The 16969-nt window shown below is 38.6% G+C and overlaps 1 protein-coding gene across 1 annotated transcript in view; it reads right to left on the reverse strand.

Annotated features, from left to right (window-relative positions):
- Positions 1 to 219: 219 nt before the first annotated feature.
- Positions 220 to 16969, reverse strand: part of LOC122973003 (polycystic kidney disease 1 like 1-like) — a 36737-nt gene continuing 19987 nt past the window's right edge. The window contains exons 33-55 of the mRNA XM_044340453.1: positions 9751 to 9857; positions 9503 to 9602; positions 9290 to 9418; positions 9026 to 9199; positions 8742 to 8928; positions 8461 to 8549; positions 7896 to 8362; positions 7687 to 7771; positions 7393 to 7563; positions 7193 to 7311; positions 6991 to 7101; positions 6788 to 6896; positions 6470 to 6553; positions 5441 to 5748; positions 5093 to 5327; positions 4800 to 4904; positions 4361 to 4501; positions 3970 to 4104; positions 3422 to 3637; positions 3089 to 3250; positions 2078 to 2242; positions 1835 to 1932; positions 220 to 1738 (exon numbers count right to left, since the gene is read on the reverse strand). Of these exons, the coding sequence (XP_044196388.1) occupies positions 1321 to 1738; positions 1835 to 1932; positions 2078 to 2242; positions 3089 to 3250; positions 3422 to 3637; positions 3970 to 4104; positions 4361 to 4501; positions 4800 to 4904; positions 5093 to 5327; positions 5441 to 5748; positions 6470 to 6553; positions 6788 to 6896; positions 6991 to 7101; positions 7193 to 7311; positions 7393 to 7563; positions 7687 to 7771; positions 7896 to 8362; positions 8461 to 8549; positions 8742 to 8928; positions 9026 to 9199; positions 9290 to 9418; positions 9503 to 9602; positions 9751 to 9857 (3915 nt within the window). The 3' untranslated portion in view covers positions 220 to 1320. The remainder of the gene's footprint in view (positions 1739 to 1834; positions 1933 to 2077; positions 2243 to 3088; positions 3251 to 3421; positions 3638 to 3969; positions 4105 to 4360; positions 4502 to 4799; positions 4905 to 5092; positions 5328 to 5440; positions 5749 to 6469; positions 6554 to 6787; positions 6897 to 6990; positions 7102 to 7192; positions 7312 to 7392; positions 7564 to 7686; positions 7772 to 7895; positions 8363 to 8460; positions 8550 to 8741; positions 8929 to 9025; positions 9200 to 9289; positions 9419 to 9502; positions 9603 to 9750; positions 9858 to 16969) is intronic.

Below are 16969 nucleotides of genomic sequence, written 5' to 3' on the forward strand. Positions count from 1 at the left end.
CCCTACAGTTGTATGTTTGAGCTTCACTGTGCAGAATGGTGCAGAATTTGACACTAGAAGGATGTTTTCATCTGCTGAAGGTGGAAAGTTTCTGTGCGCTCATTGAGAATCCAATTTTAAGGGGTGGGCCTATCAGCGTGATTTGTGACATCACGAATTGTTTGGAAGCCGATCCTGGTCCAATATTCAACTTACACAGGTGTGATGTGGAGACTTATGCAAAAGTTTGGACACACTTTCCCATTCACTTGAAATGGACTGGTACTGTACACTGAGAGTCATGGATGTATTAAGAAGAACTGAGGATGCTGAGAATGGACTTAAAGTAGGAGTGTTAAAGTAGAAATGTTGTGCCCAGCAGTTAAACTTCTGAAATGAAATATATTTGCACATTTATAGATGCATTTATAGATTATGATTATATTTTTAATTAGGGAGATGGAGTAGATGTAATTTTAAGGATAAGGTTGTGAGTCTATTTAGTTGAAGGTTCCCTTCAGTTTGGGTGTGTCGTCAGTTTACTTTATCTTTGCAGTCACCAGTTTTAACAACACATGTGGTGGTGTGCATTACTTTTTCTAGAGGAAGGCTGCAGAACATTTGGCCTGAAATATTTAATGATTTACTAACATTTACAACTGCAGGCTTGATGCCTTCTAAAGTAGAAAAACTCAAAACACACACCAAAAACTTCCTATCCACAACCTGGCAACTCAAAATTGTCTTTAGTTATTAATACAGAATAAATTCAAGATCCCCTCCAGACATGTTTTAAGATATGTAAAATACTCTGCTTTGAATAATTTGTGTCTAAGATGTTTTTTCCACTAAAAAAGTTCCAAATCCAGAATCTACAAATAGTCTATGCAAATATGTTTCATTTCAAAAGTTTAACTGGGTACAAGATGTCTCACACTTCATTGAAAAATGCATTTTTAGTGTATACTGGAGGCTTCAAGTTTCCACATCACTCTTCTATACTGGACGACAATTGGCCCCAAACTAGTTGTGATGTCACAAATCATGCTTGTAGTCACATGTCTTAAACTTTCACACTTCAGCCTTCTTGTGTCAAACATACAAATAAAGGATCAACAAACAAAACACATCTCTGACTGGAGGGGGACTTTAACCAATAATTTAATGAATAGCAACAACTAAAGCAAGTCTTTGTGACTTTGTATTGTAAATTCATATCAAACATTCTTTTCAAACGGGCAAAAAGTTGACAATAATGATAGTAGAATATGATGATGGCCAGATGCATCCTAGCAGAATAAGAAAGCTCACAGATGTCTTGTTTTCCTACTGTTTATCTGGCTATACACTGTCAGGCTCCTCATGCACGAGAACCTCCACCACCACCTCTGTATGGGTGGTCTGAGTGGCTGTGGGACCCTTGGCCCTACACTTATCACTTCTACTAAACCTACAGCTGTCACTTGTCTTAGTATGTTGGCTGCTTTGCATCTCCAGAACATCACAAAGGACTGATTGAGACACTGGCCGTCCACTTTGCAGGTACTCTGCCATCCAAAGCCCTGTAGGAGATGCTGACTCTGAGAGACAGTTTTGTCCCATAAAATAAGGCTGCAGCACTGTGGATTTTGGATGTTTTTCAGATCTTGTTATACTCTGCTTAGAATTATCAGAAGCCACAGCGTTGTCAGAGGAAGGACTGTCTGTTCTTTGGCCTCTGTATGCAGGGAGCTGCAGTATCTTCAGTTCAAGCTGAGATCTGGTAATGCAATATAGAAATTTGTTGGAAGAAAACTGTGAATTCTGATCATTTTTCAATATTTGCTTAAAAATGGTCTATAAACTATGTTATTACCTGAGCAGGTGAGGTGCAGGTGGGGTTTCTCCATGATCACTGACATCTGTGTGATCATTCACCATCGTTTGTTCTGTCATGTGTGTTCTTACGAAGCTCTGTAACACATGCACAAAGCACTAAAACAGCAGTAGCATTCCAGAAAACCACTTTCTATCAAATAAAGTATTGTGTATGTGAGAGCATGTTCATGCTGTATGGGTGGACGCACTGTATGCATGCCTCTGTGTCTTATTTTCTGACCTGTGAGTCCATGTTGGAGGGTTCCTGTATGAGTGACATGACAGGGCTGTCCTCCCTGTAGAAATGGACTTTGGGGGGCAGCGTGTGGTGCAGGCTGTTGGAGAGTGCATTGAGTCTGAACAACAGTTCATCTACTAAGCTTTCAAACTCCTCGAGGTAATAGGTCTGAAAACAAAAACATTTAAAGGCAAAAGGCAACAGAATTTAAGGGAAATGGAGTCTTAATTTTAAGAGACATCCTTCATTGTCTTAATTGTTTACAGTGATTACACCAAAGTGTCACGTCCTACCGGGACGTTTTCTGTTTTTTGGACTCTTTGTATTTTTGTTCTTTTGACTTCCTTGGTTTTTGTTATCCTTCTGATGCCCTCAGACTTTTTCTGTTTTTAGTTGGACTTTTTGAGGGACTCTTTCATTTGTGTTTCCTGGTTTTGGTTTTCTCTGTTCCCTTGTGTGTTCCTCCTGTGTTTTTTGTGTCACCTGTTTGTTTACTGCCTTTGCACTGCGTATGCTCCCAGTTTTTTTTTTTTTTTTTTTTAACTGTCACAAAGGTGGGTGAATGGAGCAGGTGGACCTAAATGCAGAGACGGTGGGCAGGTTGGATGCAATGCTGAATATTTAATGAAAGAACTCAAAAATCACAAGAGACACTGGGAACAGGAACAAAGACCATAAACGCAGGAAAAAAACTTGGCGCATACACAGTGTGAAGGCAGAACAAAAGCAGACAATTCGACAAAGACCAAACTGAAAACTGGACTATAAATACACAGGGAGTGATTGCAAATGAAACACAGGTGAGACACATGAAATAATCAAACACAGGAAGTCCAACTAAAAACAGAAAAAGTCTGAGGGCATCAGAAGGATAACAAAAACCAAGGAAGTCAAAAGAACAAAAATACAAAGAATCCAAAAAACAGAAAAAGTCCCAGTAGGACGTGACACAAAGTAATTTGACAATGATATGTAGATATTTAGAATATTTTAAAAGAACAGCTTTTTCCTCACCCTCGTCTCCACACTGTTACCAGTCCATGTTGGTTTATGCTGCCCAGTAAACTCAGAAACTTTCAGTTTGATGTAACTGGATAATTCTCTCATGGTGAGGACATCATTCCTGCTCTGAGATCTTTTGGCACGTCTGACCAACGAGGACACGGCACCTATCATCTATGAGGAACAAACACCTGTAAGAACACAAGAATGACCTAGACAGACTGTTTGTTCTATGAGAATAAGTTGTGTGAAGACTTCATGTATGCATAAATCAGTCTGCCACTTATCTATTCAGTCACAATTAGAATTTTATGAGGAAAAAAATAAAAATGATATAGTATATACCACTGCTGTCCACACTACTGTGCAGGACAGATAGAGAGCTCTATAGTAAAGGAAATCATGTCCTGAGTGGAGGAGGCCCCTGACGGCCCTGAGACCCCGGTAGTGACAGAGCAGAGTCTGAAGGGAGCGGGGAAGGGAGCTGAAAGCCCAGGAGCTTTGTACAAACAGCAGGTTCCCCGCACAGGACAGCGCCACCAGCAGGATAAGACCTGAAATCTAGGACAGTAGAAGATACCAAATTTTAGCGCTTTCTTCATCTGTCTGTGTAGTGAGCTTAGTATTTGTTTCTAACCAAATCCAAACTTTAAAATAATTATTTTCTGTACAATCTGTGAAGAAAAAACCTGCACACCTGAAAGCAGAACATATGAAAAGCTATGTTTTTTATTGCAGTTCACTTTCAGACAGCATTATTTCTGATGATGCAATCATATTGTACATATTTTGAAGACTGTGACTTGCTTTTTCTTGCAACAATATATATTAAAAGGAAGTGCTTAGAATCAACATCTTTCATAACTGGTGGTATTACTGCACTAAGTGTTTACCATCGGCCAGATGAGGCTGGAGAGTGAGCGGGCGAAAAGTGTAGCAGAGGTAGACGAGGTCCTGGTCACCCCCAACACACTCACACACCTCATGGTGAGAAGGAAGAGCATAACGCCACGCAGAGCACGAATATACTGCAGACACAAAACATCAGCATCAATGTGATCTCTAACCTCAAAGTTGGGTTTTCCATATGTATTTAATAAGGGTGTGTTTAGCAAAAACAACAAACCCTGTACACAGTGTGTCCTCTTAAAAAGTAACTACAATGCGATGTTAAACCAGTTTTAGTAATGTTCTGCAAACTCTTTATGTTTGCTCCAATACACAAAGAAAGACACGGAGAGTGAACTGTTTCTTAATATATGTGTTCCTTTCTTTTTCTCTCACTTGTTCCCAGGTAGCCAGAGGGCTAACATCCACATGCCCCCTGTGGTTGTGTCTCTGCAGCAGCTCCACAACCTCCATGATGACCATAGAGTGATATATGTAATGAACATAGTACGCCATGATCACTGTCAGCAGAATGACCTGCAGAGAGAGACAGATGCAGTATATTTCTGGTACATTTCATACTCTGCAGGCAAACCCTATTGTGTTTGACCTTCAAATGCTTTTTCTGTGTGGTTTACTTAAGAGCTACAGGTTGCCGTACCCTTTTAGCTAGGTCACTGTGATCTTGTTTACATTGTTGTGTGCACAAATGGGTGAGTGTGTATATGTGCCTTTGTCCATGTCAGCTGAGTTTACATGAGTCTTGTAATCTTTTTGTGAAAACATTATGTTGGAATTATTATTTTGCCCATGTGTGTTTATGAGGGAGACTCACTTCCAGCCAGTTGCAGGGTGTCCTGCAGTATCCCATCAGCCCTTGCTGCCCTGCAGTGTACACTTGAAGACAGAGATGCAGCAGAGACAAGAGGAGGAAGAGAAGCTGAAGGAGAGGTGAAGAAAACATGAGGAACTTTAAGTATTTTAACAAAAAAATGATTAAAACTGAGGTTGATGTTGTCATCAAAATGTACAATGTTAGTGTGGAGTTAGATGGTTATGCAATGAAAAATTGTATTTTTTTCCCCCTTTTAAAATCAACTGAATCATTAATATTTTGTTGCCTTTTACCTGGCAGACCATGACAACATAGTCCCACACGGAAGGAGTGTGATTCAACCTAACTGACTGGACTTTGGCAGAGGGCAGCAGGGCACCGATGGGGCTCTGCTCAGCAAGCAGGGTCACACTGCTGAACAAGTTGGGTGCAGGGCTGTACAAGGTGAACTGGACCTTCAGGGCCACCGTCTGTCTGCCCAGCCAGCCACATGAACGCAGGAGCTTCAATCTGAACAGAGCGTCAGACCTGTAGAAGAGCAGAGGGAAAGTAAATGATGGTTACGATGATGTCAGAGACACGAAGGAATAATTTCAGTAATAACTCCTCTCTCCTCTACGTCAGGACTGTGTGTTTCTCACTTTGTGTGGCCGAGGCTAACTGTAGCACTTGGTCCTAAATAACAGCCCGGGTGACCACATGTCCTTGAAGGTGTTCCCATAGCACCCATGGCATCTGACTGTGGGTAAGTTGATGCTCTGCTCCCAGATAATAAGTGAAGACATTCTGGTACAAGAGTCACGCCAGAAACCTGAGTCACAAAGAGCACACAGTCAGAGCAAAACAAAAAATCAAAGGCACATGCAAAAACACTTAAAGTCCCCCTCAAAAATATTTTGTTTATAGTTACTACACCTGAATATTTGACCTTCATTGTACAGAATGATAATGATGAAGTCAATCATGGTTCTATATGCAACTTTCACAAGTGTGATGTAGAAATTTGAAACATCCAGTGCAAATAAGTAGGAGACATCTTCTTCATGTTTGCATATTGAAAAGGTGGGGATCTTTAAATGTGACACAAAGGTATCTTCAATAAGGATACGGCGCAGGTTTCTCTAAATCTGAGCTCCTATCAGTGTACTCAATTCAAACCCTTAACAGACACTACAGATGTATATTAAAATTGTAATTAAAGTTCAGTTAATTATTTTGAAGCAAATCTGCCCGCTGGATTGTTTGCATTCAAAATACATATTGACTGATCTATCTAGTTGAGGCTTAGGCCCATTTTATGAAACAGCACACTCTACAGGAAGTTCAATGCAAACACAGAAGTGTGAACAAGACTGAAGAAAGTGACTTCTGATACAATACTGATTATTTTCTTGAAATTCAAGTGGCTAAAAAAATATATCTGGACCATTCAAGTAATATGTGGTTCATTTTTCTTAGATTGCTGTTCATTAAAAACACATATTAAAACTAGTATCAGTCATTTTTCAATGTTTGCCAAATCAGAATATTTTGCTTTTCAAACACGTCAGATAAGTCAACATTTAGTCATCCTTGTTTTTTCAGTAAATGTAATTATATTGGCACATGTTTGTAATAAAATTAGTTAATTAAGTAATGGAGTACTACATGTAAATGCAGTTTTTGTTTACCTGGTCCTGAAATGAGCTGGAGATCTCCATCTTCCACAGGATTGGCTCACCAATCAAGATGTGTGATTGTTGGATGACATCAAACTATTGAGTCACGAAAAAGGTGAAAAACATTTAGCTTGCGTACATGGTCAAGGTACATCATTTTTGAAATATTTTTATTGTATAACAATCTTTGACAGAGAGAGGTCAGAGCTGAAACTTGATTCTTTTTTGTTCAAAATTTGATTCAAGATTAATGGATGAATTCTTGTTGGTTTATCACAGAAACTTTCATGGAGTGCTGTATCTCTGCACAGCCCTTAGTTAATAGTTTACCTTAGTTGTGTCTGATGCATTTTTGTACAGTAAGTTAAGCAGGCTCGTCTGTGTCCACCTCCACCAGTCATCATGCTTTTGTATGGAAATGAACTCATTATCCTGGCTGCTACTGAAAGAAATAAAAAAATATGATTAGTCAGTGCTTGTAGTGAGTTTGTGAAAAAGGCAAGAGACTCTGCATGTGTGTGTGTGTGTATTACCCTAGAAACTGTTTTCTGACAGCTTTATTGACATGGTAATGGTCACTGAATGAGCTGCCATAGGTTATACACATCATCAGGAAAAGCATAGAGACACAGACAGAGAAATCCCTGGAGGACAAAGAGAAAGAGATGATTCCTTACACATTTACACACACACAAGTGCACATATAAACACAGAAACACACACACACACACACACCTGAGGGTTTTACAGATAAGAGTCTCTCTTCTTTTCCTCCCACGAGTCCTCCTCAGCTCTGCTGGAGTTGGCGGACGCACAAGACGTAGGTATCTGGCTCGCTGACGAACTCCTAGCAGCTGTCAATCAGAAACAATTGACTTGATGTTCTAATAGAGTAGACTAGAACAGGTTAAAATGAAATAAAATGTTGCTATCACCTTTTTGAGATATGAGCATCTTTCCTGGAGGAAAGCAGGTTCTGGTTGATTAGCACCATTTTGACTCAACAGTATTGAAGTCTCTATCTCAAAGTCTGTGATACTTGAGAAACTATGAAAGTCGGGTCTTCTTCTGTACCAAAGGGAGACAGTCACTGCCACTGCAAGTATCTGGAAAAGAAAAAGGACAATTGCAAAGAGTTAAGCATAAAACAACTTGTTTGATACTTGTTTTGTCGGTCATTTTAATTGAAGATTATGGATTATAATTTTATATGGTTAAAATGCAATTACCACAGCTGGCTGGATCAGGAGGATGCAAAACAACAAGGAGAAGAAAACAGAGTGTATCCAAAGCAGAACCTTGCTGCTGCTGAACCTGACAAATGAAAACACATGTTAATTAATGTAAAAATGACACAGGTTATATTAACAAGAAGAAAAACATGTTAAATTTTTTTTTACTTTACTATAATAATAAATCAATTGAACTCTTCCATTACCTCAGCCCCAGCACTGCAGAGAGCACCAGGCAGATGAGAGACAACAGCAAACACAGTGCCCAGGCCAGATATTGACACCACTGTGATGTTGATCTGACTTGTCTTCCTCTTAGCGTGTCAATGATGTGGGAACCACCACTATGCCCTGACCACGCTGCCTTGCGAAGCCTGTCATCCTCGAAGCCACCGTCTGATGGATCTTTCTCCTTCGTACCAGACAAATTATCTTTCTGGGTTCCATGAAACCTGCCGCTTTCACTAACACTATCCAACTCTTTTCTGTGACGTCCTTGATCAACCTTGTTTCCGTCTGTAATCAGAAATGAGTTTTGAAGTGCTGGTCCCGTACTGCTCTCAACTGAAAGAGCATCCTCCTTCCTTATGACCACATCTGTTTGGATCACAGATTTCTCATGTGTGTCTTTATTTTCCAGATCCCTAGTGGACATGGAGAGCCAGTCTGTATCCTACAGCAAAAATGAATAAGGATGAGGAGATGCTATGAGAGCAAAGACCAAGAGAAGAGGAAAAACAGAAAAAGATTGCTAACTGCTTGAGGTGTGACCTGATGTTTCTTCCTCCAGGCTTCCTGCGCCCACTGTTGAAGGCTGCTCCAGGAGGGCTCAAATATACTGTTGTTCACTGACAGTGCATCTGCACAGAGACAGACAATGAACAAGTGAGGTGACAAGAAAGTAAAGGAAGAAGAAAATGCAAAACAAGTAAATGAATAATTGGAATAATGCATAAAGAAACGGAACCACATGATCAGACAGTATTTTAATGTCATAAAGTAGAAAATAGAGGAGAAAGTTGGCATTTTTGATTTTGTCCATGAATTCTCACCATCAAAACAGTCACTGTCAAACTTTCTGCCATTTGCGTATTGGACTCCTGACCCCGTCAGCTTGACCTTACGCAGTCGGAACAGGAATGATATCACTATTGCTGCGGGCAACACTGCCACCACACTTAATACTCCTGTTGTCACAGAAACAGCTGATACATCAACCATGCCCAACTGCAACGGCAACTGTAAACAAATGATTTGGAACCACGGCGTTATAGGTGACAAGTTTTATAACTCTTATGCACCAAATCTCAAACTTTAATGTTTTTTTTAAACCAACCTGCTCATCTATTTTTGATATGATTACTGCGCTGACACATTCGTAACCCAACAGTAGCAGCAGACACACGCTAAGTCTCTGAGTGCGTGTGAATGAGCCAGGGCAGGGGCAGGTGCACACAGATATCCAGGTGTGGAGGTCGGCCAAGTAGTCAGATAACTTTAGGCACAACATCTGCAAGGTAGAGACCCACGGTCACACGGGAGAAGAGATTAAAAGATGTTTTCATATGTGTGTGTGTGTGTATGTGTGTGAGTGTTGTACCTTAGCAAAGCCTATTCCCTGGTTACAAACACGTAGTGTTCTCTCCACCTGGCCATCACCTTTGTTGACAGCCAACCAGCACTGACCGACAAAGAGCCAAGCACGACCCTTCACGTGGCCTCTGTTCACCTTTATTGAAAGTAGACAAACAAAGCATGTTGGTGGCCAAGTTGAAAGTGGAAACAACACATCCACAAAACAGGCAGACCTTACCTCAGATACCTCCACCAGTTTGAGGTACCAGTTTGGGGAGGGTCCCGAGTTGTCATGCCAGATGTGAACCCCCCGCACTGCGCCCAGGCTGGTTGCTGCACTGTGGTGTCAGACACAAAGAATACACTGGAGTAGAAGTTTATGTACGATTTTTATAAAACTACTGTATATATTATGTAGTGTTATAGTAAAATCTGTAGGAAACTAAAATTTATTTATTTATTTGTTTGGAGATATTTGAATGTTACCTGAGTATAAAGGTGGCTTGAGAGTTCCTCCTGAACAGAATGCATCCTGGGACTTGTAGTTCTCTTGTCTGCGAGAACTCATCTTCACCACACAGCACTATGTAGACCTGGTAAACATATAAAAACAGTTGCCCAGATACACATTGCAGTATGTGTCCCATATGCTGGACTAAACTGGATTTTATGAGGATAGTTTAGCAGCAAAACAAGTGTTCAAGGACCTTTAGCTTTATTTTTATATTTGTTGTCAAAGACACCTGTTTCATTCTCATACAGCAGTTCAATGACCTGTTTTATGTGTATATAAAGACGGGAACTGAGCGAGACGTGTCAGAATGAATTTTGCTGTCTAAAGAGGTGATATTTCACAATGAGGAGTGCTGCAGCTTTTCTGGCGTTGCTGCTCTGTCTGTACTGGACGAGGGCTCAGGGTGAGAGTGGAGGGGTGACAGAGAATGATATCACTCAGACAGATGTTCAGTCTGAGATCCTGGGTGTTAAAGCAACCAGTGATCAGACTAACATCACCCCTGATATCTGGGCTGAGCTGGAGGAGCTGAGATACATGGTGAAGTGCATTAATGTCAGTCACACAAGGCTTCACACATTCATGCAATGTTTGTATATTATTGAAATGACTGCTCTGAGTAGTTTATTGCTTTAGTTGCAGCTCATACAGCACAACTGTCTGTCATGTTGGTCCAAACTAACAGCCAGTGGTTTTATAGGCCCACATCTATTTATATGGGATGAGATTCATCCATGTAACTTTTATATCAGCTTTATGGTGCATATACTGTATATTTCCATTTTTAGTTTGGTAGTTTGACCAGAGAGTATCAATCATGCCTGAGATGTCCTTAGTCTGACTCATTTACTTTCTGCTCAGTTAAATATTTGCACAAAAGATGTTTATTTGAACAAAAAAGTATCTTTTTAAAAGACACAGTAACTTTAAATGTTTTCACAGTTCTGAGGGCCAGAATGAGCACCAGTGAAAAAGCGGTGGAGGAACTCAAAAGGGAGAACACAGATAAGCTACAATAACATGTACAAACTTTTTTACCGCATGCTAGCAATGAGAATATATTTATTTGATATTAAGGTATGGTTCTTGATGAACCTTTGGGTGAAAACATATTTGAAGTTCCAGTTTGGTACCACTGAAATGTCACTGGTCTGGATCATTTACTATCAGCTCAATTAGATATTTGCAAACTTTGATGCCCAAAGTGACTGAAGAGAATTTAAAAGATATTTATGTATTTAGCAGAGACAAGTTCAACATGAGATTTTACATCTGGCTGTTGATCAATTATTAATCTGCTTATTAATTTCACCTTCTATTGCAGATCTTCTGGTCAGAGTAACAGTGTGTGAAAATAAGAGCACAGGTTGGCCTACATAGTGATCATGTAAAAAACTTGAAACCTGCTGACCATAAACATACTTCATAATAATATTAATGTTAAATATGTTCACATGTGTGCAACACATGTCTGAGTCTGGGAAAACCAACTCATACACACAAAGATATCAGAGACTGAAATCCCACTTATCACCTGTTTAGATCTGATGAGGATCTGATGATCATTCAACATTAAAGGTTCACAACTTCTTAAAACAACAGTCATGTGTGTATATGAACACTGAAAGAGGTTTTCCTCACTGTAATCATTCCTCCTGTTCATACTGGATATTAAAAGATCCTCTTCAAATGTGCTTTCAATGTAAGTGATGGAGGCCAAAAGTCATTTTGTGCAGAAATGCATTTAAAAGTTGATGTGAAGCTTATATGAAGCTTCAACAGTCTGAATTAGTCATATCAAGTGGATATCTGCCACATTTACAGTGTTTTTAGCATCAAATTCCCTCTTTGTTTTTCCTCACGCAGTGTTTCCCTGTTGAGCTATAGTGGAAGTATAGTAACAAAAAGAGGAACTTTTGCACTAAAAAGACTGTAATGTTGAAAGAGATCTACTTGATTTACTTTGACAACAGCTTCATTTTAGCTTCAGATAAACTTTTAAACATATATTTCTGCACAGAAGGAGGCTTGAGGATTTTGGTCCCCATCACCTACATTATAAATGCATTTTCAAGTGATCTTCTTATAGTCAGTATGAACAGGAGTAATGATTATGGCAAGAAAAACCTATTTTAATGTTCATAAGGGCACCTGACTGTTGTTTTAAGAGAGACTTGAAATATTGTGAACCTGTCCTTTAATGTTGTTATTTTGAAGGATTCTAACTTGCTGTTTGCTTTAAACTCAGTTCAGTGTTCAAGGATCTTTGGTGTTATTTTTATAATTGTTATCAGACACCTGTTTCATTCTCATACAGCAGTTCAATGACCTGTTTTACGTGTATATAAAGACGGGAACTGAGCAAGACGTGTCAGACTGCATCTTGCTGTCTAAAGAGGTGATATTTCACAATGAGGAGTGCTGCAGCTTTTCTGGCGTTGCTGCTCTGTCTGTACTGGACGAGGGCTCAGGGTGAGAGTGGAGGGGTGACAGAGAATGATATCACTCAGACAGATGTTCAGTCTGAGATCCTGGGTGTTAAAGCAACCAGTGATCAGACTAACATCACCCCTGATATCTGGGCTGAGCTGGAGGAGCTGAGATACATGGTGATCCAACACAGTCTGGAGCTGAGTAACAGCAAGAGCAAGATAGAGAAGCTGGAGCAAGAGAATACAGGTTCATTCACATAGTGGTAAACAGATTCATGCAATTTTCACATATTCATTACTTTTAGGACTAATTTACTGCTTTTATTCCAGCCATACAGGCCAGACTGACAGCCAGTGAATGCATGAATGCAGGTAGATATTTACATTTTATTAAATGGTATATAATTCATTCATGTTTGTGATGATTTTCCTGTCAAGTTCAAGAGTAAATTGTAACCAAATCTTTAAGGTGTTTACTGATATTAATATCTAAGATGTAAATTAAACCTTTTGGTAAAAAACTTCAAATGTATTCACAGTTTTGGAGGCCAGAATGAACGCCAGTGAAAATTTGGTTGAGGAGCTCCAGAGAGAGAACATAGGTAAGCTTAAAAAAATCAAAGTGTGAAAATGAAACTGAGTATATTATGTTGGCAATGAGAAAATATTTAGTGAGGTTAAGATAAGGGTAAGTTTCATTAATAATGTTTTGGTGGGAAAATGTTAAACATCTTTGCAGTTTTGGAAACCAGATTGAGCGCCAGTGACAACATGGTTGAGGAACTCAAGCAGGAGAGCAGAGGTAAGCTAAAACAATCAATAAAAAGCAAAAATAGCACTGTATGTTAGAAATAAAAATATATTTAGTGAGAAAATGATCAAAGCATAATCAACCTTTTTGTGAAAAATGTTACAGTTTTGGAGACCAGAGTAAACACCAGTGAAAATGTGATCGTGGAGCTCAAGAGAGACATCATGGGTAAGCTACAAAAACATCATTAAAAAATAAAAATGGCATATAATGTTAGAAAACAAGTTTTTGCAAAATGTGATGTGCAAAAGTAATTGGAAAGGAGTTAAAAAGATTTAACAGAAATGTAACATCTGGGGTTGTTTATCAAATAATCTATTTAACATATTCATTTTTCTCCTCTATTGCAGATCTTTTGGTCAGAGTAACAGCTACTGAAAATCAGAATACAGGTAGGCCTACATAGTGATCAAGACAAAATGTGAAAACTGCAGACCATAATCCTATTTCACAATAAAAGTGATAAATGTGTTCACAGTGTTGGAGGCCAGAATGAGCTCCAATGAAAACGAGGTGGAGGAGCTCAAGAGAGAGAATGCAGGTAAGATGCTTAAATCATTATTGAAAGTCAAAATGCTGCTATCAGCATTGAACTGACTGCAGTGTCACTATATTGTGTGGTTGAAAAGCAGTATGTCAGTGAGGAAAATATTTTACAAACAAAAGATGCAGTTACATTTCTCAGAGACTCAGTGACGTTTTCAAAATGCATGTCTTCCACATTCATACAGACCGACCAAAGGTGGCGTTTTCAGTCGGTCTTACTGATGTAGGACATGTTGGACCCTTCAATACTGACACCACACTTAAGTTCAGTAAAGTCTTAACCAATATCGGCCAGGCCTACAACCCAACTACAGGTATTCAGCTCTTTTATATCCAGTTTTCAGTACTGATGTGGGGAGAAGTTCTGACCCCTCACTGATTTTCTCCTCTGATGCAGGTATCTTCACAGCCCCAATCAGAGGAGTCTACTACTTCAGATTCACCTTGTGGGACAACCGTAGTTCAGCTTGGATTTGTGCTTATCTTAATCACAATGACAATAGAGTGATGTATAGTTCAGACTACAGTGATAACACTGGCCATATCTCTATGTCTAATGCTTTAATTCTTCGACTAGAAAAGGGGGACGTGATCTTCCTGACTCTCGCCTTAAACTGTGGTGTTGCGGATTACAACAACAATCGTACCACCTTTGATGGTTTTCTGCTTTTCCCTCTGTGAGTGCAGCTGTGAAGTACCCACAGTTAATATTACACAGTTTCAACATTACTTAGAAAATATAAGCATTTATAAAATCCAAATAACTTTTTGTCTGTGTTTTTTTCTGGTTAGAAGAACAAGACTCTAAAAATTATAGAACATTCTCACCTAAAATATAAAAAAACCCAAAAAACATTTAGAATTTAATTTTAACTGTTAAACCCATGTTAGTGAATGATCACAACTCCTACAATGACACTTTGTGGATCCATCTATGCACCTTAGAGCTTTATATAGTGCAGTAGAGTCTTTACATATTTGGACAGTACATGTTTTTTGTTGTGTTGGCTTTGCTCTGCAGCACTATTTGCAATAAATTCTTTAAAAACACACGTTAATACACATCAGATGAACCATGACCCAGTTGTAGCCCTTTACAACCTGAGTCTGGGAAACAAACATACACACTTTTGAAAGATCAAAGACTGAAATTGCTCTTATCAACTGTTTAGTTCTCATGATCATTCAACATTAATGTACTGTGGTTTTTTAAGGATTCACTATTAATGATTTTAAAAGAACATCATTCTAACTAGTTGTTTGCTTTAAATTCAGTTCAGTGTTCAAGGGTCTTTGGTGTTATTTTTACATTTGTTATCAGACGAGGGCTCAGGGTGAGAGTGGAGGGGTGACAGAGAATGATGTCACTCAGCAGGGCTGTGCAGAGACCTTTAGAGGGGCAGTTGCTCAAAGTTAAAAAGGGGCACATGGAACAAGATTTTAAAAAACCACATACACCAACATCATTTATAGCACAACCTGTTGAAGTATAGCAACTCATATTCAAGCAGAATGTAACATGGAATCTTACAACAATCTGCATCATACTATATCATTGTCCCCCACCTGATGAAACAAAGGTCCTGTCCTGTAAGGACTAAGGTTTTGTCATTGTAAGGGTTAATGAATGGCAGGATTAGCCAAAGGCTTCAAGTATTCTTGTCTAACGGACTCAGTTTATAATGTTTGACTGAACAACATATAAAACAATTTACTTTCAAAAACAAAAACCCCTGAATGGTGAAAAGGCTGCTTTTAAGACATTTAGCATAAACATATTGTTTCTAAACAAAGAATATGCTTTTGATATGATGACAATCTCTGATCCAGACATAACATATAGCTCTTCAAATCCCATAATTACAAAGAAATAAAAAAAACAAAAAAACTACAAGACATACAACAACTGGGATGGAAAGGGGAGAATCTTTAAAGACTATAAAATACAGCTAAAAATAACAGAGAGGCAGAGTTCAAAAGTAGTGCAAGAGACAGTGAGACAAAACCAGCTGCTACAGTCTTATCTTAAAACAAACTAAACCGCAAAAATATTTATAAATGCTTGGACTCCATTTGCTGTATTTCAGAACATGGTTGAAATACCTTATTGGATGTTTTAATTGTTTTTAAAATAGAGATGTCACTGAATAAAGACTCAACTTTGTAGGATTCTTTAATATACATTTTTCCAACCAAAATGAGAACAAAATGAATTGTGATTATTCACCACTGGATGTTTTCTGATATATACAGTACTTTTCTGCTACTTCTACTTCTAGTCAGCACATCTTCAAGGCTTAAAACAGTAAGAAACGTCCACTGAGCTGCGATGTGTCATTTTCAGTTTTTCCAAACATGCTTGTCAGGAATGTGAAAATAGTCTCCCAAGTATTTAAATATTTACACAGAGATTTTTTTTTTTTGCTGGTGTCTCACCTATTTCAACCTGTTAACAGCTTGTGAAAACATCATGATAATAGAGTTGTTGTGTAGTGTTACTACCTGTATTAAAGGATCTGTTAGTCCTTTTATAGCAGGTTTCAATCTTGTGCTTTGACTTTTGTTTGTTAAGATGTCCTTTAGTTTACATTTGGATAACAGATTGTGCCTTTAAAAATATTTACCAGAACAGTAATTTCAACAGTAACAGTAATCTCCAACACAAGGTGGAGCTGAGGAACACCAAAAGCAAGATAGAGAAGCTGGAGCAAGAGAATACAGGTGAGTGCATTAATGTCAGTCACACAGGGCTTCACACATTCAATGTTTGTATATTATTGAAATGACTGTTCTGAGTAGTTTATTGCTTTAGTTGCAGCTCATGCAGCACAACTGTCTGTCATTTGTCCAGACTGGTTTTATAGGCCCAAATCTATTTATATGGGATTAGATTCATCCATGTAACTTTTATATCAGCTTTATGGTGGATATACTGTATATTTCCATTTTTAGTTTGGTAGTTTGACCAGAGAGTATCAATCATGCCTGAGATGTCCTTAGTCTGACTCATTTACTTTCTGCTCAGTTAAAGTGATCTTCTTATGGTCAGTATGAACAGGAATATTTAATGTTCATAATATTTGCACAAAAGATGTTTATTTGAACAAAAAAGTATCTTTTTAAAAGACACAGTAACTTTAAATGTCTTCACAGTTCTGAGGGCCAGAATGAGCATGAGGGAGAACACAGGTAAGCTACAATAACATGTAAAAACTTTTTTTTACCGCATGCTAGCAATGAGAATATATTTATTTGATATTAAGGTATGGTTCTTGATGAACCTTTGGGTGAAAACATATTTTGAAGTTCCAGTTTGGTACCACTGAGATGTCACTGGTCTGGATCATTTACTATCAGCTCAATTAGATATTTGCAAACTTTGATGCCCAAAGTGACTGAAGA

This window comes from Thunnus albacares, chromosome 21 (assembly GCF_914725855.1).
Source record: "Thunnus albacares chromosome 21, fThuAlb1.1, whole genome shotgun sequence".
NCBI lineage: Eukaryota > Metazoa > Chordata > Actinopteri > Scombriformes > Scombridae > Thunnus > Thunnus albacares.